The sequence below is a fragment of the Dipodomys ordii genome, unplaced genomic scaffold, assembly GCF_000151885.1.
Source record: "Dipodomys ordii isolate 6190 unplaced genomic scaffold, Dord_2.0 Scaffold245, whole genome shotgun sequence".
Lineage (NCBI taxonomy): Eukaryota > Metazoa > Chordata > Mammalia > Rodentia > Heteromyidae > Dipodomys > Dipodomys ordii.
The window spans coordinates 190,324-215,424 of record NW_012267461.1 but is presented as its reverse complement, the minus strand read 5'-3'; the positions used below and the strand labels follow the sequence as shown (position 1 = coordinate 215,424).

The 25,101-nt window shown below is 43.4% G+C and overlaps 1 protein-coding gene across 2 annotated transcripts in view; it reads left to right on the top strand.

Annotated features, from left to right (window-relative positions):
* Positions 1-25,101, top strand: part of Aoah (acyloxyacyl hydrolase (neutrophil)) — a 170,734-nt gene that overhangs the window by 137,471 nt on the left and 8,162 nt on the right. The window contains exons 14-19 of one of the 2 annotated variants that reach the window (XM_013036058.1): positions 4,510-4,546; positions 5,237-5,302; positions 11,349-11,521; positions 15,682-15,740; positions 16,119-16,178; positions 17,353-17,449. In XM_013036058.1, the coding sequence (XP_012891512.1) occupies positions 4,510-4,546; positions 5,237-5,302; positions 11,349-11,521; positions 15,682-15,740; positions 16,119-16,178; positions 17,353-17,449 (492 nt within the window). Of the gene's footprint in view, positions 1-4,509; positions 4,547-5,227; positions 5,303-11,348; positions 11,522-15,681; positions 15,741-16,118; positions 16,179-17,352; positions 17,450-25,101 lie in introns of both variants that reach the window. The other variant, XM_013036057.1, reaches the window with a different exon arrangement.

Sequence of the window (25,101 nt, the reverse complement as noted above, 5' to 3'; positions counted from 1 at the left end):
ATTATAAGTACATTAAAAACAACAGCAAGAAAGATAAAACCTCTTGTGTCCTGATCTTGAGGTTCATTTCGCTTAGCATCATCTTATATGTTCATCTATATACAGCTTTTGACCTTTTCTGCTTGTCCTAAACATACACTAGTTATTGCAGATAAGGGAAACCATGGGACCTGTGTTTCTTTAAGCCTGGCTTACTTCACTTAATATAATTTTTTCCAAGTCTTTCCATTTCCTAACAAATGGGACAGTGTCATTCTTTCTGATGGAAGCATAAAATTCATATATATATATGAATGTGATATATGTCCATTCATCTACCGGGTTAGTTCCATATCTTAGCTATGGTAAATAATGCTGCAATAAACATAGTTGTTTTGCTAGCTTTAGTATGGCCTTGTTTGTGATTGTTTGGGTAAATACCCAGAAGTGGGATTGCTGGATCACAGGGGAGCTCTATGTGGAGTCTTTTGAGGAACCTCCATACTGCTTTTCAAAATGGTTGAACAAGTTTACACTCCCACTAACAATGCAGTAAGGTTCCCTTCTGTCCACATCCCCTCCAGGATCTGTTGTTATTAGAGTTCTTGATTATAACCATTCTTACTGGGATGAGGTGGAATCTCAATGTTGTTTTGATTTGCATTTCTTTTATGGCTAGAGAAGTTGAGCATTTCTTCATGTGTCTGTTGACCATCCTTCTTTCCTCTTCAAAGAAGTTTCTCTTTAAGTCTTTATCCTACTTATTTATCTGGCAGTTGTTTCTTTGAGGATTTGTTGCTGGGGGATTTAGTTTTTTGAGTTCTAAGTATATTTTAGATATGAGATCCTTGTCTGTTATATGGCTAGTGAAGATCTTCTCCTAATCCATAGGCTTTCTATTGATCTTGCTTGCTATGTCCTTTCCCATGCAGGAACTCTACAGTTTCATGCAGTCCTATTTGTCCAACCTTTCTTTGATTTGTTGTGTTTCTGGGTCTTTATTAAGAAAATTTTGGCCTGTGCCAAGGAGCCCTAGAGTTTCTCTTATTCCATCCTGTAATGTTTTAGGGTGTCTGTTTTGACTTCGAGGTCTTTGATCCATTTGGAGTTGATTCTGGTGCAAGGTGATATATAAGGATCTATCTTTAGTTTTCTACAGGTGTTTAACCAGTTTTGCCAGCACCACATCTGTGAGACTCTTATATCCACTAAACTACCAAAGAAAACTAGAAGTGGAGCTATGGCTCAAGTGGTAGAGCACTAGCTTTGAGCAAAAAAGCTCAGGGAGAACAGCCAGGCCCTAACTTCAAGCCCCAGAACTGGCACAAAACAAAATAAAACAAAACCCCCAAATCATAGACATCCCAATACAAAAGAATAGATAATTCCTAGCTCATTGGGTGGCTGTTTATATTTACTCTGTGCCTTTGCACAATTAATTTTGAACTCAATATCCTGAGTGCTAGTGTTATAGTCATGTACCACAACAGCCAGTGGTCTTTACTCTTTTAAGTCCACCACAACCAGCTGCCATTGGTCTGCTGTCCTGAGCAAAGGAGTAGAAGTAGCATTGGCTATGGCATTCTACCACAGGATTCCAGTTCTGCCTTCCTCAAGCTGGGTGGGCAATGTGTACTTCAAAACCCGTGTTATATTTGCATAATGACAAATCTGGTCCCCCTCATGGCTAAGTTTCATTGTTTTTTTTCTTCTCATTAAGAGAAAAAGTCACAAAGTGAGAATTAAACACCTCCTCATTGAAAATGAGGAGTTTGGAGTTGTGGGGTGGAAGGAAAAGGGCCAGTGGTGTGTGAGTCACCACAGGGCCACATCAGCAAGGGTAAGGTGGTGGCCTCATCTCCCCTTCTTGAAGACAGCAGAGAGAGATTGAATATACAGAAATTTGGGGCAAAGATTGAATATAAAGAAATTTGGGACTCAGGATTGTAAAGTCTTCCCAAGCAGAGATAATAAATATCCAGTTGCATTGAGCTTTGCCTCTTTTTCAAGCTTTTGCACTAATTTCAAAATTGTTCCCAGTAACCACTGGGAACAATGGTTCCCAGAGCTGTGCTTATGTCATCTGTTACTTCGCTGTGCTGTAGCAGACACTCAGCCAGCACTCATAAATGAATGACTTGGTGAGAGAATGCACGCATGGCACAGGTGACAAGGCTAACCTCAAATGATGAGCCTTCGTGCATATTTGAGGGGATGATGGTCCTGAGGCCTGAAGTCAGGGCCCAAACACTGTTGCTGAGATTTTTTGCTCAAGGCTAGCACTCTATCACTTGAGCCACAGCTCCACTTCCTGGGTTTTTTTGGTGGTTAATTAGAGATAAGAGTCTCACGGACTCCCTGCCTAGGCTGGCTTCAAACTGTGATCCTTACATCTCAGCCTCCTGAAATTACAGGCATGAGGTAGGATTACATGTGTGAGCCACCAACACCCAGACTGAATGTGTTTTTAATAATATCTTGACTCACTACCAAAAAAGTGGGGGGAGGAGATGACCAAAGAAAATAATGGAGCAATCTCCCCCTCCAATAAAAACATCAAATGTGGAATTATCGTATACACCATTACTACATTCACACCTAGAATAACTGAAAGCAGAAACTTGAACTGGTATTTGTACACTCATCTTCATAGCAGCATTATTTCAATAATGAAATGATGGAAATCACCCAAATCCCTATTGATGGGTGAATGGATGAACAAAATGTACATCAAAAAAGAAAGAAATTCTGATAGGTCCTGAACCATGGATAAACCTTGCTTGTGAAATAAGGCAAATATTGCATGAACTGCCTATGTGAAATTCTAGAGTAGCTAAATTCAGAGAGTTGGAAAGTTAAATGGCATATGTAAGCAGCTATCCACCAGTAAAGAACGACTACAGATTTTCAGTTGCAGGTGATGGAAAAGTTGAGGAGATGGATAAGTGGAGATGTTTATATAACAATGCAAACATATTTCACAGGTTAACATTTCTGATTTAGCTGGGAGATCATCAATGCTGTCTATACAGCCTGCAACTAATTCTACAATACAAAAAAGACATTACTGCATGATTAACACAGTGTCACATGCCCTTCCTGGCTGGACAAGATGCTGTTCCTCATGTGGATCGCTATAACACACACTCGCCTCTCAAACTTCCAAGGATGGACATGATAGGAAGATTTTCCTATGAGAAAGGATAACAGGACACTGTTTCTACAACTTCCATCCACTGAGGAGCATTATATATATGAGGAATACTCACTTCTGGCAGATAGGCCTTTTTGGGACTAAAGGCAGTTAGCCTATTTGGTTTTATAGTTCCTAGGTGAGGCAGTGTTTCATACGGAGCCAGAACTCAGCATTGCAGACAGAAGAACCAGTTAGAATTGCAACTCCCCATGTTTGGATATCTTTGCTTTGGTTCAAGTCGTTTGCATGAGTCTCGATTTCCTCACCTACATAAAAAGGAATACCTCAGTGCTTAGCTCTCATAGTGGCACTGGTGCTTAAGTAAGTTGATACATGTTTAAAAACTTCTGACATAATATAGATATTCATTCAATATTGTTTTCATGTAAGAGATTCACAGCAGGTGGTAGTGGAGACAAAGGGAGGATGGCAACACATATCATCACTAGAGTTGAAAAGCATCAGCTCTACAGCCAAAGCCTGGCACTCACCAGACAGCCTTACAGAGGCCTGGGAGTAGGAGAACTAGCAGCAGAAGCCTAAATGGATCTCTCCAAAGAAATCATGCTTCACAAAGAATGCTTTTTCCCATTCCTCTGGTCCTTCACTGATTGATTTCTTACTTTGGGGGCAGTTTGTCATGTATATATGATGATAGATAGATAGATAGATAGATAGATAGATAGATAGATAGATAGATAGATAGATAGATAGATAGATTACATATAAATTACATATGTGTGTATATATGTGTATGTAATGTATACATATATGTATAATATATACTTACATACATATATGATATTATATATAGATCAGTGAAATAGATAAATACAGCTTTTGGTTGTGTTGGTTGTGTTGTAAAACACTTGTTAGGTTTAGTTTCTTACCTGGCTTGCTTTTTACTTTTGCAAAACATTTTTGTTAGGTTTTCTTCCTCACACCATATGTGGTTTGGGCTTATATAAACTTTGTGCTAGCTGAACATGGGGCTGCAAACTTTTGAGGATCAGAGTCTGCTTGCTGACTCTAGCATTTTAATGAAGACTACCAAAATTTGATCTCTTAAAATGTGGCTTCTCTGTATCTCGTTGATCAAATTCCTGTATAACATTTGGCAATGTCAAATTATCAGAACTCCTTTCAAGGAGAATCCCAGGTGGAAACACTGCAGAACATCACAGGAAGCAAGTTCTCTCCATCAGCACAATGGCCTGGAGAAACTCTGATGCCTGCACTGTTATGCTTCCTTTATGAATTCAGCCAACCAGACGCTCATGTTGATGTTGTCACTTGAACTCACTAGCCTAACTTCCTCCATTTTAATCACTCAGGTGCATCTTCCCAAAACCTGGAGAAATTTATAGAAAGGTAAGGGGAAGATGGATCTAAAAAAATATTTTTCAATTTGATTACTCATTTTGAAAAAGAAACAATTGTTTCTACTGAGCTCATTTGTTCACTATCATAAAATACTGTGATAGCATTTGTTGGTCCAATAAGCTTAGGAGGTGATTCATGTGTGTATATATCTATAGAAGCTAGGGAAATGAATTCTAATTCTAATTGCATAGGAATCAGATAAAATTTATGTTTGAAAGGTATAATTAAAAAGTCCTAAGTATTGTGCCATATAGCTAAAAGAATATGTTTGTGCCCAGTTGGGATTAAAATTCTGCAGTGTCCTACCTTTCTGAAGGTGACGACAGGTCCATAGTTGTGAGGATATCCTAGGAATCTGAAATGAGTAATCCAGGTAATTCACCTGTGCTGCTGATAACAAAGGCCTTGATAGATGCTAGGAAGATCACCATATGCATCTCAATTTGCTCTTCAATTCTGAGCATCGATGGCACACTTCCCCAATGAAGAACTGAGTTCCGTATTATAGAAAAGAAGAGAAATGGAATGGGGATTAACTATACTCAATGAAAGAAAAGTTTTCTAGGAGGGTGGTTGTACAAAGGTATTTTCTCTGAGTCCAGACTGTGTCCCTGATTAAAAGCTAGGTTCACAGTACCTGACCCTCAGAACTCACCTGTGGCTTCTCAGCTTGTCTAGGAACCAAGTGTTGGACCATCCAGCCATTGTCATATACGCCATGATTGGAAATGATGTCTGCAATGGGTGAGTCACTGAGGAAAGATTTCCAAAATTGTTTAAATTTATTTTTATTGTCTTTGAATAATTATGTAAAGGGAGCTCAATTCAATGTGTCGATGCATGTTGATCAGTGTCACGCCTTCCCATATTCTTCCCCTATCTCTTCCAACCCCACCCATCCCCTCAAGTTGGCTAGATTTTCCTCCTTCTTCCTTACCTTCTCCTATAGCAACTCAACTCCATTATAGTGATCTGAGAGTGAATGAACTTTTCTATGTTAAAAGTAAGACCTATACATGTGAGATCCACAAATAGGGCCTACAAAGCTAAGAGCTGCTTTTGTGTCTGAACCATGCATCTGACATACACAACAGATGGACATCATGCATGAAAGATGCTACTCAGATCTACACTTCAGAGCCCATGAGTTTCTTAAATAAAATGAATAAGGCAGAGCCACCTCTGTCTCTCAAGAGCCCGTGCTCACTCATTCTGGTAACATCCTTTTGTGGAAGGTACAGCACAGAGCCCACAGCCTTTGTGAAGAAACTACACGTAGTTCACAGCCAAGACTATTTATGCTCATGACCCAAGTTGAAAAAGAAAGAAAGAAAAAGGAGCTTTGTTAAACTGCTAACAATAGCAGTGGTTTTGAATTTTGATTGACTTAGTTTCCCCTTGACCTGTCTATGCCCCCTAAGGAATATGCTATATGTATGAGTCCCACCTAGCTTGTGCTTGTGGCTAAAATAAATGAATAAAAGTAAAACCGGATATAGATTGACTCTGTAGTTGCCACCTACTCACTATTTAAAAGAAGTTAAAAAAAGAACAGGGAAAGTTAAGCCAAGAGAGGTTGCATGACCTGCTCAAGGTATTCGTGAATAAATAGCAGCACTGAACTCCATCCCCTGCTCACAGCCCACCTAATATGCCCCAGTTCATTCACCAAGCCTCCCAGGCTTGTTGTAAGACCAAAGTTCAGTGTTATTATAACATGGCTGTTTTCAGATGCCTGCATTTAACTCTGATGATGAAAGATGTAGAGACAGAATCAAGAAGGAAGCTCAGGGCAGGACATTCTGCCCAATGATCCAGAAGTGCTCAGGAACCATGCCTTACCCTTGTCCTACCAGGCTGGTTTTCTCCTCTCCCTAGAACCTCAAACTGGCCAAGGCTACACACTGAGGACCTAGACCATCACAAATATCCCCTAATGCCTGTCATAATGAGCTCAGAGCTGTGCCATGCTATCATTCCACCCTTGCAGCAGTCCTAAGAAGCAAGTGTGATTGTTTCCACTTACAGATGGAGAAACTGAGGCTCACAAAGTGAAAGAACTGACCTCTTGCTGCTGCTGAATGGCAAAGCTGAGAGCCAACACGGGTTCTCTGGCTCAGACCCATGCTCTTTCAGCCTCACACTGGCCTTCTTTGCCTTCTTGCACTCACTCACCTTTGTACAATCTGTGGGGAGCACTCATGGTGTGTAGTAGCACTGGGACTCAATGACACAGAGGCCCACAGAGGTCTCTCTCTTGAGAGACATCTCCAAGGAGCCTACAAAGGATAAGGATGCATCACAATGAAAACAAATGAATGGTCAGACCAGCCAGTGTCCCTCCATTCCCAAAATCAGGTCCCCCAGGGGGAACAGAGAGCAGGCAGAGAGAAAATGGATGATTGACAAAAGAATGATGGCGAAAAAGAGGCCTAGCATCTCAAAGCTCGAACCCCTGAAGCTGGACTTTTCCAGAACAACCTGCTTACCCCCAGAGATACCTCCAACCTCACTCCTGCTTTCTCATTTCCAAAGAGCCAGAGAACAGAGCAGGCAGACACCAGCCAGAGACCAGTGCCAGCCTCCCCTGCCAGAAAACCAGGCAGAGAAGCAGCGAGCATGTGGGTGAGAGAGCAGAGCTGGCAGGGCAGGGTGCTCCTGCAGTGCCCACTTTGCCATGTCCTATGGAGGGGTTAGAAAAATAAAGACAGATGGCAGCTATTCCTGTCCATCTGCCAGAATGTCAAGGTGGAACAGACATCCCCAGATGAGCAAAAGATGTCATACAAAGCCCAAGCTGGCCAGAACAGGATTGTCCCATGACTTTTTTCTTTTCTTTTTTATCTTGAGTCTGATGCTGCTAGTTCTGACCGGGGCAGCTAGGCTCCTCTTTCTCGGTTCCCTAAACTCATGTAATTACTCAGTACACACCTGATAAATGGATGCCATCAGGATTGGAAGAAAGCTTTTAGCATCAAGAATTTAGGAGGGCTGGGAAGGTGGTTCAGTGGTAGAACCTTGCATGCACGAGGCCCTGGGTTCGATTCCTCAGTACCAGGTAAGCAGAAAAAAAAAGCCAGAAGTGGCACTGTGGCTCAAGTAGTAGGGTGCTAGCCTCGAGCTGAAGAGCTGAGGGACAGTGCCCAGAGTTCAGGCCCCAACCAAAAAACAAAAAAAAGAATTTAGGAAGGAAAGCAATGCAGGGGTAACTAGCTTTGTCATGTGTCCTATTCAAGTTTACCTAAGCTTTACCTAATCCCAGATTCCCTGGGTTTTTTCCTGTCCCTGCCCTTGCAAGCTATTTCATGAAGTAATACAGAAGAAGGGGAGTCCAGGGGAACAACAAATGTAGATGAGCTAGAGCAGGAGAACCTTTGGGGTGTGGGGGCTATGCTGCCTTAGAGCATGAAATCATAAAGTCCGACAGCCCATCTCTGACACCTCAACATGATGTCCGTAAAAGAACTTTGTGCTGGGTGTCAGTGGTTCATGCTTGCAATGCTAGCTACTCAGGAGGCTGAGAATTGAGGATCATAGTTTGAAGTCAGCCCAGACAAGAAAGTCCATGAGACTCTTATCTCTCCAATTAACCACCAAAAAAAATCCAAAAGTGGAGCTGTGGCTCAAGTAGTAGAACATTAGTCTTGAGCACAAATGCTCAGGGACAGTGCTCTGTTCCTGAGTTCAAGCCCCAGGATGGGCTTCAAGAAAGAAGGAAGGAAGGAAAGAAGGAAGGAAAGAAGGAAGGAAGGAAGGAAGGAAGGAAGGAAGGAAGGAAATAGAGAAGGGAAAAGAGAAAGAGAGGGATGGAGGGAGGAAGAATTTTGTAATGGCTGGAATTGTGACAGATTGTATAGTATCTAAGACTAGCCCCATGTATTGACTTGTATTTTACAGTGGACATAGAATTCATAAATAGTACATTTTTATCTAGTAGAAAAGCCCAGAACCACCCACCCAGATTGCTCATAACCCTCTGACTCCAAACATTGTTCTTCTGCAATGCCACTGCTTTGGGTCAGGCCCAGGACAGGTAACCAGTGCTGCATTGAGAAGTAGCCAGAGTACAAATAGGTCACAGCTGCCAAGGAGCCTGGACTATAGTGCTCCACATAGCCACACAGATGGTAGAAATGCCAGCAGGGAAGGAAGAGGGCTGAATGCCTGCTATCCAGAACTCTCTTCCAAACTCCATAGTCAGAAGTAAAAAGGGCCAAGGCAATGATAAGGAATTTCCCAGCCAGCCCGAGTGTTCCAGGACACACACACTTGCAAGGGATTTTTCCCTAGTCTGTAGCCTTGGGGAAATGCAGGCCCAGCTCATCCCCCTTTACCTGTCTATGTCAGGAGATCTCAGGGATTGGATGAGAGCCCAGGGATGAGATTGCTGCTGGCTGGCAGGAGGACAAGGCCTTAGCCCACTTACCTGGATGATGCAAAAGCAGGAGCATGCCATCAGAGGGTCTCTGGGTGTCAGCTTGGTTCCGAGAAGCTGGCTTTCAGCAGAGGCTGTCTGCCTTCTTGCTCAGCAGAGGGCATTTCTCCCTGGCATCATCCAGGTGCAATCTGGCTGGCGTGCTTGCCAGCATAATGAAATGATCACAGCTACCCAAGCACCCAAGGAGAGAGGCTTATTTTGCACGATCAGGCACGATTCATTAGGACAAGGACAAGCTTCTGAGCCACGCCCATGCATGAGGGACTTTCTCTGCTCCCAGCCTAGCTGTGTGTCCAAAGGTACATCAGAGGGCACCAACTTCTCTCTCATTACTTTCTCAAATTTCCATCTCTTGTCTGCAAGCTGGGCCCTCCTTGTCCCTGATCTGCCATTCTGAGTGTCCAAGCTGAGCTACCAGTGTGTAAGGAGGGGTGGGTGGGCACACTGAGACCACAGTGTGGTCTTTTTTGTTGGTGGTGTTGGTCGTGGGGCCTGAACTCTGGGCCTGGACACTGTCCTTGAGCTCTTCAGTTCAAGGCTAGCGCTCTACCACTTGAGTCACAGTGCCACTTCCAGCTTTTTCTGCTTATGTGGTGCTGAGGAATTGAACCCAGGGCCTCATGCATGCAAGGCAAGCACTCTACCAATGAGCCACCTTCCCAGCCCCACAGTGTGGTCTTGACACAGACCCAGAACACCTGATTGGAAAAGGCTAGACATCTTCAGTTTAGCCATTCAGCCCCTGAAAGATGTCAGGGAGACATAGGAGATATTTCCCAAACCACTTGGGTTCTTTAGTCTTCCAAAAACATCACCAGAGGAAGTTGGTGGCTCAGGCCTGTCATCCCAGCTATTCAGGAAGCTGAGGTCTGAGAATCGTGGTTTGAAGCCAGCCTGGGCAGGAAAGGCTGTGAGTCTTTTCTTCAATTAACCACCCAAAAGCCAGAAGTGGAGCTGTGACTCAAGTGGTAGAGGGCTAGCTTTGAGCAGAAAAGCTCAGGGACAGCACCCAAGTCCTGAGTTCAAACCCTAGTGCCAGAGAGAGAGAGAGAGAGAGAGATTAAAGCCCAGAAACTGGCATCCTTGTTTATACTGTGCTTTTTAAACATACACATAAGTAACTTTAGTGTAAGTTTGAATGATGTAGTCCTAGAATTATATATATATATATATATATATGATGCTTCTTTTTATATATACTATACTTATGTTGAAAATAAATCAATCAGCTTAAATTCAATCCATGTGTGGTTGAGGTTATAGATTTCCTTTGATTTTAGACTTACACTACTTATAGCTAATTACAGCCCTTCCTTTTTCTGTTTTACTAACTTGCATGAAATGAGATGAGGCCATTCTATTTCAAAGCTTGAATAAATATCCTCTGTCGCACATACCACTATTATGTAGAGAAGGACAGTTTTACAAGATTGCTGGAAACTGTTGTTGCAGCAGAATAACAGAATAATATGGTCTATCAGGACACTCGTGAAAGTCCAAACCCAATACAGAAATGGCAGGATGAAAAAGCAAGATATAGGCTGGGAAGGTGGCTTAGCAGCAGAGTACTTGCCTAGCATGAATGAAGCCCTGGGTTTGATTCCTCAGTACCATATAAACAGAAAAAGTCAGAAGTGGCACTGTGGCTCAAATAGGAGAGTGCTAGCCTTGAGCAAAAGAAGCTCAGGGATAGTGTCCAGGCCCTGAGTTCAAGCCTCAGGACTGGCAAAAAAAAGAAAAAGCAAGATGTAGCAGGGGCACACAACATTACTTCATGAGATAGAAGCAAAGCTAGCCCTGTGATACATGCAAGGATTCTGTGATATATATTAAGCTTTAAAGACCAAGTTTCAGACCCCAAGGTATCAAATTCATCTTAAGTGATAGCAGAGCCTTTCTATGAACTGCAAGGCTACAGGGGCTACAGCAAACAGCCCCTAAAATTTTAGGAGCATAAACATGAGCTCTTCACTCATACCCATGTCCCCCCAGGATGACCATGGGAATCTGTTCTGAGCAGCAGCCATCTGGAATATTCTCTATGCCCACGGGTAAAGAAAAAGAACATTCTAGAGGCTCTCTCCCACATGACAGGTGTCCCTTCTGCCCCAAACTCACAGGCCAGAACCAGTCACATGGCCCACCCAATCACAACTGATTTAGGCAGTACCATCTGACCCTAGGTCAGAGTGGTTAAAAAAAAACAGGAATATTATGGACAATAGTACCATATGTATATGCATGTATGTATCTATGTGTGTATATGTGTAAATGCATATGTATTATATATTGTATTGGCATGCATCTGTCTTTATAATCAACTAAGTCATTTTCTGTTTCTTCCACCAACAGGAAGGTTGATCCAGTTCCCCAAATGACTACTCCTGAGAAATTATACTCCAAGGTCATAAAGAGTCTGAATTACTTGAATGCCCACCTGCCCAAGGGGAGCCATGTGATTCTGTATGGTTTGCCAGATGGAGCCTTTCTCTGGGATAATCTGCATGACAGATATCATCCTTTAGGTACCAGTGGGTGAAGACTTCCACTCCTTCACAATGTTCATGTTCCTATGTCCAATGTACACATAGTTAAAACCCTATAAGAATGCATCTGAATGAGCATCACAGAACATAGGTCAGAATCAGTGGAGGGATGAGCCCTCTGGTGCAATATCTGAAGGTCATTGTTCAAATCAGATTCAAAGACAGAGGGGACAGAGGCTATTAGTCAAAAATTAGGACAAATCAAAAGGTAAAACTTTAAATCAGGAAACTCAGTTAATAAGTGAAATCGAGAATGAGCAGAAGATGCCCAAACAAGAAACAGAAAGCCCCAATTCAAAGGGAGGAACTGGAAACCTCCTCTGAATGAGTTTCTCAGGGGACCCATTATGGCTCCACACCTTACAGATATACGCTTTTGGCATCCTAGCTCTCAATACCCTTAAATTCCCCCAGAAATTTCTAACTTCTAGCCACAGCGCTAATGCTTCCATGATTGTCCAAACAACATAAACATTGTAGTCACACTAGGAAGGGCTGTTATAACTATCCTTAATCCCTAATTTCATTAGGTAGATGAAAACAGCTAAAACCAGAGAGGTAACATGACTCATCCAAGGTCTCAGCAGTTTCTTGTGTCTATAAGCTGGGTGTAGCAGAGCTCAGCTTCCTTTCAGGGGAAGGATGTCCTTCGAAAACTATTAAGTACTCACACATGCAAGTGCTTTTCTAGATACCAGCTAACCAGCAGAGAGTACAAAAGCTCTGAATCCCTGTCCATATTCCAGTAGAGAAGAAGACACCCAAAGCAAATTAGATGATGAGAAGTGTGTCAGCAGGGGAGCTAAGCAGGGAGACAGACACAGGACCCTGGCCTCAGTCCTCCATTATGAGCATCTACAAGGAGAGGCTGGCCTCCCCTGTGCAGCTCACATTGAGATCACCGGTCAGCTACTGGCAAAGAAAAGGCTGCCCCTTCCTGCTATCGTCATGCCCAACTCCTGAGACCAACCAAGCTTAAATCATGCCAAAGGTCCACACACATCCCTATAGTCAAGGAAGTGATACAAAGGAGGTGGTCCAAAATTCATTCTTTAATGCCCTCCAGAGAGTGGGATAAGAACACGATTTCACAATTAAGACCACCATGAGTTTTTCCTTGCATATATAATGCTTTGTGCAGCTTTTCCATCTCCTTTTGTCCCCTTCCAATAGCCCCTACATAAGTCATCCTTACCTCCTCCTTCAGGAAATCCCATCCTGTTCACACGAGAAAGGAGTGTGTCTCCTTTAACCTGCTCTTAAAGGGATTTCCACTCTTCATTCTAACCTCATACCACTGAGGATGAAGCCATTCTCCTTCAGCTTCCTGAAATGTATCCCAGGTACAGCCATTAAAGCAAAACATTACCCTGCCTCATCTAAGGAGAACAAGCCTTGTGGTTCACAAGACTCTAACAGCGCCTTTGAGAAACAAGTGTGGGTACCCAGGGAAGATTTGCATTCCATTCTAGGGTGCCTTGCCTTTAAAGAACACTTGCCACTTGGGCGGAGACACGTTGTATGAACCCCGAGATGTGTGTAGCTCCCACCCCACTCAACAGATTCCCTCAAAACTGTCTAATTCTCCTGTGCTTGGAAATGGGAGGGAGAGGAAGATGGCGGACAGGTGACATGTGTCCCCAGTTTCCTCCATGGAAACGTGACTTTGACTTTTCTGTTTTCAAATCTCATTCGGTTTCCATACACTCTAGTTAGACATTTTCTCCCTCCCCCGTGTGTGTGTGTGTGTGTGTGTGTGTGTGTGTGTGTGTGTCACACAATCACTTGATTTAATCAGTATAGGTAATAATGACCCCATGAAATTTGTGGGGGAGAAAAAAGTGAAAGGAAGAAAAAACTTGATTAGAGGTCTCTATAAGCCATGGTTCTCAGCCAGCTGTGAGAGGAGGTGCTACTGGCATCTAGTGGAGAGAGCCATTTATTCTATATAAACAGCCTTTAATTTGGGGGCGGGGATGCCAATTAGGGAAAAAGTTGAAGCCATCTAAAATGTGTTTAATACATTTAAGTAATTATTCACATCCCAAATTATCCCTGATGCCTGGTTGCCATGGAAAAATAGGTTATATACTTCTTAAAGAGGTATCAAGGTCCTTTCTAGAAAGAGTAGGGAGGAAGGTAGGCCTCCGGCTTGTGCATTGTCCTTCAATGGGGCTCATCATGCTCATAAGAGGGAGAGAGAGGACGGCTGCCCTCACACTCCCCGCCTCCAGGTTGTCCAATCTCCAGGTTAGCATAGCCCTTATCCCAATCAGTAGCCTGACACTCGAGTCAGACTCCCAGAGCTCTGAGCTCCAAGTTGGGTGGAGCAGAAACAAGTTGGGTGGAGGGGGGAGCGAGGGAGGGAAAAGAGAGAGAGAAAGAGAGAGAGAGAGCGTGTGTGTGTTAGAGTTCTGAATGCTTCTTTATTTGAGCCTAGAAACATGATTATGAGAAACTCCAGTTTTGACTGTAGCTACCACTTAAAGATTAGAAGTCAGGGAGCAGAGGGTCTGGGGACCAAGGAGAGAGGCCCCTGGTCAATGATACATTCTCTACTACCTCCTTCCCCTAAGGTAAAACAACCAAGCATAGCACCCCCCAAAGAAAAGGTGAAGCCACAGCATGAAATCCCCAGAACAAACATGCTCCCATGTCACCCCTACCAGGGAGGAGAGTGTGTTAGTTCCCTTTGTCATCTCTCCTCTGTTTCATAACAGAACCCCAGTTTGAACAAAGAAAGAAGAGGGCAGCCAGCAAAAAAACAAAGGCCAGACAGAAACAGATGTGAGAAGAGGGAGGAGCCTGGGTGAGGAAAAGAGGTGGAAGGTATCAGTCACACAGCTGGGTAGGCAGGCCTGAGACTAGCAGGGTCTCACAGAGGAAGTGGACAAAGTGGAAAAAGCCATAAAGGAAAGAAAGTAGAAGTAAAGCTTCAGTGTGGAGAGCAGGGATTGGGGAATGCAGGAGCTCGGGGCTCTACATTGGCTCACGAAAATGAAGCCAAGGTAGACACCAGTGGTTTGTGATTTGCCTAAAATGTGAAGAAGCAGAAGCTCTTGCAGAAAAGAGACCTGGCGTGTCACTGTGACTTTGAAGCCCATGACTTTTCATCCTAAGATTCTTTCACCCACCTGAGATCAATATATTTTCCTCAATCACAAGCAAATGGAACCTACCTTTTGGTGTAAGCCATCTGAGCTATAAGTGAAAAATCAGACTGTATTCCACCCCCTTCCATCTCCCACTTCACTCTGAGATAGGTCCTATTATCCACTTTGGTGTTTCCCCCCCCCTTAGAGTATAAGAAGTATTAATGGGTGCAGTCACTCACCTGGAGATTGGGGAGGGGGACACTAAAATTGGTATCTCAGCCACAGCATGAAAGTGACCACCTCTGGGGCTAGATAAGCTAGAAGAAGAAAGAAGGGAGCAGAGAATAAATACTGCCCCAGATTCAGACTCTATTGCTGATGCTTAGAGAGGATCTGTATGACCCCCATCTCCCACCCACTGATCAAGGTTCAAGTAAGAGAACCACGGGGCAGCCCCTAGCCCATTGCCATAAAGGGAAACAAAACATGCTGGTTTCCCCATCCTTCCCAAGCATGTTCTCTGGAGGCCTTCACCAGACTGCGGGGAGCACTCCATGGTGAGAACTTCAGATGCTCAGAATGCTCTGCCCGTGCCTCCACATGGGACAGTGGGGCCAGTCAGGCCTGGATATTCTTTAAATTTAAAAAGAAAACTTCAGATCCACTGAATATCCCAGTAAACCCTCAAAAGCTTGGCGTTTCTCGCCATTTCCAGGAGAAAGGCCCGGTTCTGCACTGTGCATGAGCAAGGCACTCTGGTCTAGAAAGAGCACAGGATATTTTTTCCCACTTCCCTGGAGCCAAGAGGAGTCCCATCCTCCAGTCTTTACCCCACCAAGAGCTCTGCAGGGGAGGAAACTCCCTAAGGACCCACCCCTTCTTGGGGCCTGAATTTCTAAGGACACAGAAAGAAGCAAAGCTCAGGCATTCTTCAATGGCAATGCTCAATCATGCGGCTGCTGGGCATCAGGATCACACGTATATGTCACTGAATATTGCTGTGTCTGATTACGTATGACATGCCAGACCCTTTGTGTTTTCCAGGTCAGCTAAATAAAGACGTGACCTATGCACAGTTCTTCTCCTTCCTGAGCTGCCTCCAAGTGAGCCTGTAACCTAATTCTTTATGACCACACACACATACACATGAGATGGGCATGTGCACACGCATGCACACATGTGCATCTACACACATGCCCACGGACACACACGACACACAAGCATGGATACATGCACATGCATGCACACCCAAAACCCCTGACACATGTACATGACACACATTAGCATGGACATATGCACACAGATGGACATGTATATGTTTGTGTGCACATACATGATTGTGAATACATACATATGCACAACAAATACATTCATGTGTATACCTACATGCACACACACAAATACACATGCACACATACACACACACACTCGTTACCCAGGTCTATTTCTATCTAATCAAAATGATGTGTTTCTACTCTCAGGTTACCCCCTGTCATGGCTGGATGACTTCCAACAAGACCCTCCGGACTCTTACTTCAGAGGTAGGACACCACACCTATCCATACCATTTTTGATCCCCTATGTTTGAGACTGCTTCCCTATTCTGATAGTCTGGTGCAAGATGACCACCAAGCTGGTGAACAATGAAATCAATCTTCCAAGGAGTGGGAGGAGCCAAGAGAGCATCAGTGCACTGTGACTGCTGGGAGGTCTCCAGGCTGTCCTCTCTCTCTCTCTCACTCTCTCTCTCTCTCTCACTCTCTCTCTCTCTCTCACTCTCTCTCTCTCTCGCTCCCTCTTTCTCTCTCTCTCTCTCCACACACACATACACACACACACACACACACACACACACACACACACACACACAGCTGTTTCAACAGCTCCTGGGTGTGGGTGAGGAGATGGAGGGGTGAGTAAGGTCAGCCCTATACAACTGATGTTCTCTAGAGGTCAAAAAGGAATCTTTAGAGCCAGGTACCAGTGGCTCATGACTGTCATCCTAGCTACTCAGGAGGCTGAGGTCTGAGGATCATGGTTCAATGCTAGCCTGTGCAGGGAGGTCTATGAGACTCTTATCTACAATTAACAAGCAAAAAAAAACCCCAAACAAACAAAAACAAAAACCAATTGAAAGTGTAGACATAGCTCCAGGGTAGAATACCAGCTTTGAGCAAAAAAGCCAAGTGAGAAGATGAAGCCCTAAGTTCACCCTAGTACCAATACAAAAACAAACAGCACTGTGATGAGTGGTGGTAGACATAAAGATGAGCTTTGTGTGTGCATTTCTATCCCTTAAGACTACTTCCTGTAAAAATTGTTGGGTCAAAGGGTATGGCCATGTTTAAGGATTCAGTCTTTGTTGCCAAATTGCAATTGAGAGAGGCGAAACTAATCTACATTCTTATTCACCTGCCCCCAACGGCATTCAGTATTATCAGGGTTCTTCATTTCATCATTGCCAGTCCCATGGGAAATGGAAGGTCTTATTATTTTAATCAGCACTGATTTGATTCCTAATGAACAGTCACATTTTTCATACGTTCGTTGGTCTTTTGCACACGAATAGAATTTAATGGGCTGCGCTGTTCTCTCTTGATTACTTGGAGAAAGGAAGATAGAGAGAGAGGTCTGGGGAAGATCGATTTCTTTGTTCTGCCTGAATTGTCTCACAAAAGTCAAAGTCTCACAGAATTCTCTTTCTCTTATACTCAGAGAGCAGAAGAACTGTCCAATACCCTGAAAAAAATTACAACCAGTGAGAAATTTACAAACTTCGATCTTTTCTACCTGGATTTTGCCTTCCAAGAAAGTAAGTTGCTTGGTTTTAAATATTAACAGAGGAAAGACACAGCAGATACAGTGGAGAACACCAGGGCAATCTGTTATAAAACAGTGAGCAGCAGGATTAATCCTGCCTATCCTGACACCAAGAGCTCTCAATATTGGGGCGGGGGTGGGGGAGGGAAGGTAAAGAGTAAGTGAGGATCTGAGGAAATTTGCTTCCTTTAATTCATCATCATTTTAGCATCTGTGAAGCCCTGGGGATATAGCTCAGTCATAGAGCTCCTGCTTAGCATCCCAAGGTCCTATATTTGATCCCCAGCACTGCATAAAAAGAAAAGGAAAAGAAATAGTGGGGGCTAGGAATGTGGCTTAGTGGTAGAGCGCTTGCCTAGCATGCATGAAGCCCTGGTTTGATTCCTCAGTACCACATACACAGAAAAAGCCAGAAGTGGCACTGTGGCTCAAGAGATAGAATACTAGCCTTGAGCAAAAGAAGCTCAGGGATAGTGTCCAGGCCCTGAGTTCAAGCCCCAGAACTGATAAAAAGAAAAATGAAAGAAAGAAGTATCAGAATCTTTGAAGCAATAGAGCCACTGACTATTTGGACAGAACTTTGGATAGGTAGCCTTGAGACTAATAGAATCAAGCCAGCTTGTTCTGTTCAGGTTTGGCAATGTCTTGCTTACCTATAGCTAAAGATGGGGTAAAAATATTGAGAGGTAAAATATTGAAGGGGTGATGAGATAGGGCACTGGAATAGCCAGGAATAGACTGGAATAGATTCCATATTGCATAAAGCTGTAGGATCCAATGAGAATCTCTCTAAAGGAAGGTCCCATTGATTTGGCTGTGGTGAGCTGTGGTGTGGCTCAGTCACACAATAGCTACCCAGCAAGCTTGTGGCTTGAGCTTATATCTCATACCGTTAAAAAAAGAACTCATCCGTGGCAAAGCACTCAACTTATGTCCCATCTTTCTGGAAAGAACATTAGGTTTCTCTGTAGCATGACTGGAGCTATTGATTTATCCTTTGCATTTGGACTCTGAGAAAATAGTATTTATTAATTATAATCCATCCAGATTCATTTTCACTGCTAAGCAATTTTCCTATAAGAGAACCCCTTCCTTACCCCCAGTTGATGGACTGCCAGCTGAGATGGTGCTAATGAAAAGCTTTTCAGGGTTTGCAAAGAATGGGAGGCTTCTCGCCCAGAATTTATCATTCTATCCCCTTCCGTCCCTCTTCCTTCCTCGCCTCTAGCCCAAGCATCTGGGAAGGAGCAGACGGCCATCATGAATTATTAGTCATTACATTAACTGACACGTTGTGCATTGCAGACTCAATTCTGAACGTCTTTTCAACAAGTCTCATCCCCTTTAACTAGATTTCTTGCCTGCATGATACATATCTCTCTCATGGGGAGAGACATTTTGATAAACTACTTCTCATTAAAAGGCAGACTTAAAAGCTCATTAACAAATTCTTTTGTGTAAACACACGCATCACCACATAGCCTGTGCTCCTCAACAACCTGGAACATAGATAACGCTATAAGACATATAATAATGCCTAACATTCACATGGGACTGTGTGATCTCTACCGCTGACATTTATTACCACTCAGACTGTCGGCCATTCTCTGAGCATGCCTAACCTTCCTTCTCCCCCCTACCCCAGCTCCCCCCTGCCTTCTCCAGACCATCATATCTATGTGGTGATGATGAGGTGGATGAATTTGCCATCCTCATAAATGCCTAGGACAAGTACCAGACTGTTGCACACTTGCTTCTCCAAGCATGTTCTAGAGAAGAAAAACCAACATCATGCTGGATTACAAATGCAGAGTCTCAGGCCCCACTCCATGTCTAATCCAAATCTGTGTTCAAACACAATCCCCAGGTAATCTAATGCTACAAAATTAAGAATTTGGTCACTGTCAGATAGGCATATGCATGCCAAGCCTGGGGCTTGAACTCAGGGCTTAAGTGTTGTCCTGAGCTGCTTTTGCTCAAGGCTAGGGCTCTACCACTAGAGTCACAGCTCTGTAGCTAGGATTACAGGCTAAGCCACCAGTGCCTGGGCATGTCAGGCACAACACTGTGCCAAGTGTTGTTCAGGTATTTGAAATCTAATTTTTAATCAAACAGAACTATCTCCATAGACAGTTAGAGCAGAGAGTTTTATCCTTGGCCTATCCCACTTCATTGGCAAACCAGCATGTTTCCAAGCAAAGCCTGGTCGGCTCCGTCCTGTCCTCCAGCAACAATAAACATAGCACCAAAGCAATGATCTCTGTTCATCTGAGCAAAACATGCACACCCACTTGGTAGCAACTGCTCAGGCATTCCACAGGCTCCAAAAGTCCATCAACAGTCTTTGTTTTGTAATCTTCCACCATTTATTAAAAATAAAATCCTGAAGCCGGATGCCGATGGCTCACACCTATAATCCTAGATACTCAGGAGGCTGAGATCTGAGGATCGTGGTTCAAAGCCAGCCTGGACATGATAGTCCGTGAGACTCTTTTCTCCAATAAACCATTCAGAAAACTGGAAGTGATGCTGTGGTTCAAGTGATAGAGTGCTAGCCTTGAGCTGAAAAAACTGAGGGACAGCGCCCAGGCCCAGAGTTCAAGCCCCACAACCAACAAAAAAAAAAAAAGAAAATTTTTTTTTAAATCCTGAGCTGAACACCAGTAGTTCATACCAGTAATCCTAGCTACTCATGAGACTGAGAACTTAGGGTCATGGTTTGAAGCCAGCCTGGCAGGAAAGTCTATGGGACTCTTATCTCCAGTGAACTGACAAAAATGTAAAAGTAATATGGCTCAAGTGGTTAGGCACTAGCCTTGAGTAGAAAAAACAAAACAAAACAAAAAAAGCAAGCAAGATCATAAGGCCTTAAGTTCAAACCCCTGTGCTGGGAGAAAAATAATAATTTTAGTGTCTAATTTTGGCTCAGAACCTTTATCATCTTCTCTGTTTGAAGTTAGTGGCACACTACAAGGACACACAATGGACACAGTGGTAGGACAGCAAAGACAGAAGAACAGCACCCCAGGACCTGCCTACAGGCTGCTGTGATACAGAAGCCTTCATTTAGGAGCTATGAACCACCATGGCTACTTGTGAAAGTGTTGCATTCTTTAATCTAGTTTTCAAAAACTATGGTGATATCTTGACTCAGGACCAAGTTAAGATTTTTTTTTGTCATGGGACTTGAACTCAAGGCCCAGGAGCTGTCCCTGAGTTCTTTTGCTCAAGGCTAACACTCTACTACTTTTGAGCCATAGTTCCATTTCTGGTTTTGTAATAGTTAATTTGAAAAAAGAGTCTCACAGACTTTCCTGCCTGGGCTTCACTTTGAACCACAATCCTCAGTTCTCAGCCTCCTGTGTAGCTAGGATTACAGGCATGAGCCACCTGCAGCCAGCAAGTTAAGAAAATTTAAAAGCTTTAGCATTTATCAGAGTAGGCAGAGAGGTCATGGACCCCTGAGACCCTCTTTGGAAGTAACTACTCATGATTGAAGTTCATCGTCTTAGAAACCAGGACCACACATCCTGGAAAGCACTCCATGTTGGTGAAATGTACTGGAATAGAAAGAAGCCAGAGCTTGTCGCTGTCTACTTTTCCCAATTCAGACACGAACAGCTATGTATCCTGGAGGAGATTAACCACTCAGTCTTTGTTTCTTTTTATGTAAGTATGATACCTCAACCACAGGCTTTATGCAAAGATTCAGTGAGACAGAACTTGCAAAGTCATAAGGACTTGGCAGCTGGATGGATGACCTGATCAATGATGTTTCTCAATCAACTTCTGTGCTCTTCCACATAGTAAAAGTCTCTTCCCTTTCAAGGTCCAACCCAGCTTCTATCACCATTCATGCCTAAGGATTTCTTTGTGTTTCTTCAAGGAAGATATGATAGAGACCCAGCTCATCATCTCTTTGGTCCAATTGAGTCACTTGGGAAGGCTGCAGTGTTCTTCGCAGTTCTGTAACTGTCCCTCTTCTCACCTCAGCACTACACGGAAGCTGACTTTGGCAGGAGAAATGGCCTCATTTTTCACGGCACTGAAATTCACATCATCGTGATAGAGTGAATTGCAGCTGAGGGGCCCTGACACTTCAGGGGAGTTACCAACCTATTTGTCCCCAGTCCACAGCCCCATCCAGTGCTGAAAGTGGATAGCACATCCCCACAGAATTTTTGGTCTTTTGCTGACTCACTCTTCAACTGTTGATGAACTAAGCAGAGACAGCAATTTTTCCTCCCTTCAGGAAATGTCAACTTAATCAGGTGATGTCCTTTCTCACAGTTGGTACCCCTACCTCCTTGACAGAGGAAGGAAATGTCACTTGGCTGACAAAGTCATTTTTACACTGACAGTTTAAATATACCTCCAGCTGCCCTCAGCTTCCAGGACAACTCAATTGAAAAACCATAATTTTCCATCCCCTTACCCCATATATTTTTGCCAGTGACTTCATGGTATACACTAGAGTGAAGATGTCTCTCTAAAATGCCTGGTGGTACATGTTTGCTGTCATATGTGGAAGTTAGATCTAAATTATGAAAATATATAAAGGGTCATACGCAGATACACACGAATAGACTATAGTAGACACAAGGGAGAATTTGGAGGGTGCAACACCTTTGAACAATTAACTGATAGTTTAACAAAATAAATACTAAGAAGCTGTAACATATTCTGTCTGAGGTGGGTGGAGCTTAAGGCAATGGAGGTGGATGAATGGAGACAGGAATGGTGGGTAAATAGTCAATGTGAAAACAGAACCAGGTCACTTAAAGGAATGGGTGAGAGCCAGGCACTGGTGATCATGCCTGTAGTCCTCGTTACTCAGGAAGAGGAGATCTGAGGATTGTGGTTTGAAGCCAGTCAGGGCAGGAAAGTCTATAAGCTTCTTTATCTCCACTAAACTATCCAAGAACAGCTGGAAGTGGAGCTACCGCTCAAGTGGTAGAGCACTAGCTTTGAGCAAAAGAAGATCAGAGACAGCACTCAAGCCCAGGGACCAGCAAAAGAAAGAAAGAGAGAGAGAGAAAGAGAGAGAGAAAGAGAGAGAAGGAAGAAAGAAAGAAAGAAAGAAAGAAAGAAAGAAAGAAAGAAAGAAAGAAAGAAAGAAAGAAAGAAAGAAAGAAAGAAAGAAAGAAAGGGATTGGGAGAGAAAGGAGAGAAAGATGGAAGGGGTGACATTGCTTAAGACATATTCTACTCATAACTGGCATGTTGAATTGAAACCCCTTTGTCCAGCTACTGAAAGCTAATTTTAAAATGTCTGCTAATGTTATGATTCGTTGAAGAGCTACCAAGTATCATGGCACTTTCTTCCTCCACCATTTCTGTTGGTTGCTCTTTCCAAAAGCTGGTCATTAGTAATAGGTTTTTAAAGAGGCTGCCAAGTAAAAACAACACCACACACATGGTATTCAGGTAACGGTCAGGTTTATTCATGGGCTGGCACCATGTCAGGTTGGCACTCCACGCAGCTGGAAAGAAGGGGGGGAGGTGTGGCCAGGTAAAGGGAAATGGGACCAGGTAAGAGGAGGTAGGACCAGGTGGATGTGGCCACATCGGATCCAGAAGTGACCTCAGAGATGCAGATATGACCTCTTCCAGGTGTGACAGTTGCCTAGGTAATGCAGGTAGTGGGCGGAGACTTAGCTGCAAAGAGGGCGGAGTCTGCTCGCCATCCAGGAGCGGACCTTACAATTAGCAGAGTTGTTCTGACTTCACAAAGAAAATACATTGGAACCAAAGGTGGTCCAGGATCATTCTGGAAATTTAATTCAGCAGCAATTCTCAAGAATAGATAGGAATTCATCTTTCTATCTTTATTTTACTTATTTGTTGTTACGGTGGGGGTTTTTTCATTTTTATGAAATTTCATTGTCAAGAGCCAGGCACCAGTGGCTCATGCCTGTAAAAAAAAAAAATCCTAGCTAATCAGGAAGTTGAGATAGATCTGAAGATCACAGTTCAAAACCAGCCAGGGCAGGTTTATTTCCAATAAACCACCAGAAAACCAGAAGTGGTGCTGTGGCTTAAAATGCAGAGCGCTTGCCTTGAGCTGAATAGCTGAGGGACAGCACCCAGGCCCAGAGTTCAAGCCCCATGATCGACCAAAAAAAAAATTAATTGTCAAGGTGTTGTACAGAAGGATTACAGTTACATAAGGTAGTGATTACTTTTCTTGTATAACTTGTTACCCCTTCCCTCATTTTTCTCCCTCTTTCCTTTCCCTCCATCCACCCCCAAGTTGTACAGATCATTTCCAACTTATTGTCTTGTGAGTATCACTTTACATAGGTTTCCCCTTTGTCCTTTGTCTCACCATTTTGTTGCTCCCCTTCCCTTCCCTAGTTCAGATAAATGTATATACAATACCTAGGGTACCAAAATTGGATGCAGTAACAATAGGGGATAAACCATAGTTGGGTGGGGGGGACAAAAGAATAAGAAATTACATAGTGCATTGAGAACAACAACAAAGAAAAACCTCTTGGGTCCATATGAGCATATAAGATGATATTGTTGTGTTATGTGTGCTGCTGCTAGGGCTTGAATTCAGGGCCTGTGTGTTGTCCCTGAACTTTTGTACTCAAGGCTAGGGGTCTACCACTTGAGCCACAGCTCCACTTCTGCCTTTTCTGTGTGGTTAATTGGAGATAAGAATTGCTTGGACTTTTCCTGTCTGGGACTGGCTTCAAGCTGTGATCCTCAGATTGCAGCCTCCTGAGTAGCTGGGATTATAGGTGTGGCCCCAGGCACCCAGCTCATTTCCCTATTTTGAAGGATAATCTGAGGTAAGGAAACTGACCGATTTACAATGTTACCCCCGAACCGGCTCTCCCTCTTCTAAAATTAGAGATGAGATAAAGACCACATTTCTCTTGAGAAAGTAGGATTTCATCCAGAGATTTTTACAAAAGGATCACTTTTCTTAACAGCCAAGGTGCAGATCAAACCTTATAGTCTTGTCTGCGAATTACTGGAGCTATCTTTAAATTTTGCAACCCTTCTATCTACTTTAATGCAATGACTGGTGCTTTGAAGATACATCATCATGTGAGAAAATTATATTTTCCTGATGAATGGGCCCATCACAGCTTTGGTAACCTTGTGGCTTTTTCTTTGAATACTTTCTGTATTATTTTCTATGGCAAGACAGTTCTTTTGAAGGCCACACTTCCTCGTGTAGCCTATGAACACCAAAAGGAGAGAGTTGGGAAGAAAATGTATTTCCTGGAAGGGAGTGATATTACTTAGAGCAGCTGAAGTTTGTTGCTAATGAAGAATAGGCCTCTCTCACTGCCCTGTAGCCTGCCTTTCATTTTCATGGCAAAATCTGATGTTTCATGTTCCTGGACTTTCTTTCCCAGGATCGCTCAATTATGGGATTACTCAGCTTCCAAAGGCAGGTGGGAATGGCTAGCTGCTCCCCACCCATATGTCCATTGGCTTTATAAAGATAATTACCAACACCTCTCCCTTTTCTCTAAGGGCCACAGTTTTCAGTTTGATGGTTAGGAATGCACACAAAACTCAAACCAGGGGCTGGGAAGGTGGCTCAGTGGTAGAGCGCTTGCCTTGCATGCCTGAGGCCCTGGGTTCGATTCCTCAGCACCACATAAGCAAAAAGAAAAAAGC